The 3,765-nt window shown below is 41.8% G+C and overlaps 1 protein-coding gene across 1 annotated transcript; it reads right to left on the bottom strand.

Moving 5' to 3' along the window:
* Positions 1–1,975: 1,975 nt before the first annotated feature.
* On the bottom strand, positions 1,976–3,472 carry LOC116188801 (vacuolar-processing enzyme-like). Its single transcript, XM_031518272.1, has 4 exons — positions 3,150–3,472; positions 3,001–3,049; positions 2,302–2,517; positions 1,976–2,110 (listed from the first exon to the last, which is right to left on the bottom strand). Exons 1-4 carry the CDS (start codon positions 3,470–3,472, stop codon positions 1,976–1,978), a joined length of 723 nt encoding a protein of 240 aa, XP_031374132.1.
* Positions 3,473–3,765: the final 293 nt, after the last annotated feature.

The following is a 3,765-nucleotide window of genomic DNA, read 5'->3' on the forward strand; positions in this document are numbered from 1 at the left end:
TTGATCTACTTGTGGAAGGTCTAACCCTATTACCTGAGTGGCCCTATCGTTGTTTTTTTGTGAAGCCATTGCACTAACATTAAAATGGTGGTTGGAGGAGATAATCTGAAGACACTGAGAGAGAGAGACGGAAAATGGGCAGAGTTTAAGAGCAAAGGAGATGAGAATGAGAGAAATCTCTCTAATGATGCCCTTTTATAGATGCTGGAATCCCATTAGAATACCAAAGGTCACGGGATGTGATAGCTTTCTGCCATCATTTCCTCTAACACGCAGCGAAGATGAAACAACGCCAGATCCAAAGGCTAGGGGTCCGTTATACGATCTTGATTTGACGGCAAGGGGGGCATGGAGAGGATTGATGCGGATTGAGCTCATATTAACCGTTGGATTAAGTCAAATCCAACGGCTTCAAAATGCCTGAAGTATGCTTCTCGTGGGGCATGCTTCGAGCCATGGGACGACATGTGTTAGTAACTTCCTTGACCACGCGAGTTGCACGTGCCCGAATAGGGGGGCAATGTTGGGGACTGGATTTTGGGTACCCGACTCGGTAAGTCCCATAGGGCTTGATGAGTAAAGCGAAGCCCAATCCGTTAGTGTGCGACGCGGGCTAAGATCTCCAAATCTAAGCAAGCCCAACGGTATCTATCCATGGTGGTGACGTAATTTATTTCTAAACTCCTTATAAATACATACTTGTTGCATACTTTGAGGGCTAATCGACTACTTGCACTTTTTCCCTCGCATATAAGACTAAATCTACCTTGAGCATCTGAAAGGGAAATCGGGACACCACCCCCGAGTTCCCCTTGGTGCAGGTGTTCGTGGCTCGTGACTAGATCAACGATTGCAGATTCTTCATCAGCAACTTACACGTGGATTTTGTGTGGTCCCAACAGAAACCAAACCCATCGGTCTTATAGGTCGGTCCAACCACAGTGTACATGTTACAGTACTTGGCGAGGTATAGCTTGAGGTAGGGGATCTCATTGAAGATCGCATCGACCCCTCCATTTCCAGTTCCCTTTGTTAGCGCATCTTGGAACTCCTCTATGGAACTGTAAGGAATCAGCCTTTCATCTCCCATCTCAGAAGCTCCCTAATGAACGAGTTCTTTCGGTACCCCACATAGTAACGGTTCCTCACAAGGGTACTTGCGCATCCATGAACTTGGGCTGGAGTTGCTGTATGGTCAAGAATGATGCCAAGCTTTCTGTGTAACTCTGTGTTATGATCAGCACGACGAACACCCCTATGATCAACACCAATCTTGTCCACTTGTTTCGTACACTCTCTCTTGTTAATACGTATAACATCGATCACAGATACACTTTATGTGATTTGTGCAACTTATATGCATACCTAGCTAGGTTTTCATACGATATCATGAAAGGAGAGCGAGAGAACATCATGCATGTGCTCTTGGCAAAAACGATAGTTGAGAAGGAAAACCAGAGGCTGAGGCTGAGTCGGTCACTCCAGGAGCCCTTGACGTTTCGTTGTTGTGGCATTCAAGGACCCAGACAATGCAGCCAGTGAATACAAAGGCCAGACCGGTGGTTAGCTAGAGGTCCCACTCCAGTGGCTTAAGGAATATCTACAAGTTCCTTCTCCCATCATCTTTAATTACCACCAGCATTGACACGCCCGACTCCGAGTGGGGCAGTGAGTGCCTGGCCTAGTGGTTTCTAATTTACTCTGTTCAGGCACTGAATATATATAGTGGAGAATAGGTGTATCTGATATGATAATTGGTGACTATAAGCAGAAAATTCAGCCATAGATGCATTTATTGCCGGCCATAATTTCAATTGGACAACATAAGTGAATTAAACTTTTTTTTCTCATTGAGAATCCCTTGGCTGGCTAAATAATTTTGAGGAATATGCATATGCAAGACAATATATTCAATAGAGATACAGCAGTTTGAGCTAACTCGATCCATATGCATCTCTTCCATTTTTAGAGCTAGCTAGGAACAAGCTTTAGTCGAGGCCCATGTTAATTGATCTTGGTTTATTCCTGCATTGCACATGTTGGCCATCACTCGACTGTACTTCCTCCCGTAATGAGTCAACGCTCCACAACGCTCTTCGTAGGTCCTCAACTGCAGGCATGCATGAATGCGTATGAATTAGCTATACATACATAAATACATACAACCATATTAATTAACTAGATGGCTGGCTGTAGTGTGAATATCGCCTCATGATTTCTCAGAATATAGTATATACACGTAAGCAAATAATTCTTGTAACATATGTTAATCATCTCTTAATATATAAATTACTGACTTACCATCGACTTGAAGCACTCCCAATCATCGACGAGAGGCTCCCCCTCACGTTCAGGTAGGACGACGCTTGACAGTCCAGCTGCTACATCCTTTTCACTGAGCAATAGCTTTGCAATCTTGCCTATCTTGCGATCCACTTCCTCCCGGTAGAGCAATTCATCCCGCAGCCTCTTTTCTGCTTCCAACTGCTCCAGAGAGCCATCCGGCACTTTTTGAACCTGGAAAATTATCATATAATAACTAACGTTTATATATATAAACCGACCAGTGATCGGTTAGCTTGATCATAGAATTTTTTAACTAACGTAAGCATGATTATATATATATATATATATATATATATATATTTGTCGTACGTGGTTAAATTATAAACCTTGTTCCTGAGGTAAGCGAGTTTGGCATCTCGTTGGTCGATGACCAGTCCTCCGGATGAAGAAGAGTAGGGCTTCGTCTGAGTGGACGCGCTGAGATTATGATCCGGATAGTTTGGACCCATGAATAGTGACCGAAATAGATTGTTGAGACTTATATCACCGTATTGCATGACATGCGATGTATTTGTCCTCTTCTTCACCTGTAGTGCCCCATACAAACACACACACATATATATAATTATTATATTATAACATAGGAGATAATTAATATATTTTGATCATCATTTAATGAGTATATGTAGAATGATATCAATATATAGTACGTACCCTCTCATACTGTTGCCTCAAAGTCTCCTTGCGTGGGTCGTGCACATCGCTGCCCATATGTATATATACATACAGATCAGTGCATGATCAATAATAATATCTCCATATGTATGTATATATGTATGTATATATATTATATAAAGATGTACCTGTCCTCGAGCCAAGCGACGCTGTAAAAGTCACCCAAGCAAGTGGCGTAATAGTCAGGGGAGCCGGGGGGAGCAGATTGATGAGATTGGTCATCATCATCACTATCATCCTCGCCTGGGCAATAACAAGCCCAGCTAAGCTCGTCAGGCTTCGACGCGGTGGTCGTGTACACACTCACATCATCAGGGAGCAACCCATTGACAATGCTCCCGGACTCGCATGCCGCTATATACATCACCATCCTTTTGTACCCTTTCATCCCGTGCTTCTTCTTCAGCACCTCTATCAGGTCGATCGCGTACACGACATCCCCGACTGGCATTGCTGCACGTATGTATATATACATTCTAATTATTAATTATCAAATTCGTATCAATTATTGAGATGTTTATTAATTTGATGATCTTATCGTATTAATTGAATTGTTGTGCCTGTAATATCTATATCTTAGATAAAGTTGACCGCAGTGTAATAGATAGTAGCATAAGAGTAAATATATATATACACATAGGATTAAATAAAATAAAATTAATAAATGCACATAATTAATAGTTTATAGATAAAATTAATAATAATTTCAGTATAAAGACATAATTATATTTGGACGCGTGAAAT

Source organism: Punica granatum, chromosome 8 (genome assembly GCF_007655135.1).
Source record: "Punica granatum isolate Tunisia-2019 chromosome 8, ASM765513v2, whole genome shotgun sequence".
NCBI lineage: Eukaryota > Viridiplantae > Streptophyta > Magnoliopsida > Myrtales > Lythraceae > Punica > Punica granatum.

Excerpts from the sequence above, each read along its gene's own strand:
- LOC116188801 (XM_031518272.1), bottom strand. The coding sequence starts at position 3,472 with ATGCCAGTCGGGGATGTCGTGTACGCGATCGACCTGATAGAGGTGCTG. Across the intron at positions 2,518-3,000 it reads TGAGGCAACAGTATGAGAGG|GTTCAAAAAGTGCCGGATGG; the intron begins GTACGTACTATA and ends ATAATTTTCCAG. Across the intron at positions 2,111-2,301 it reads GGGAGTGCTTCAAGTCGATG|TTGAGGACCTACGAAGAGCG; the intron begins GTAAGTCAGTAA and ends GCATGCCTGCAG.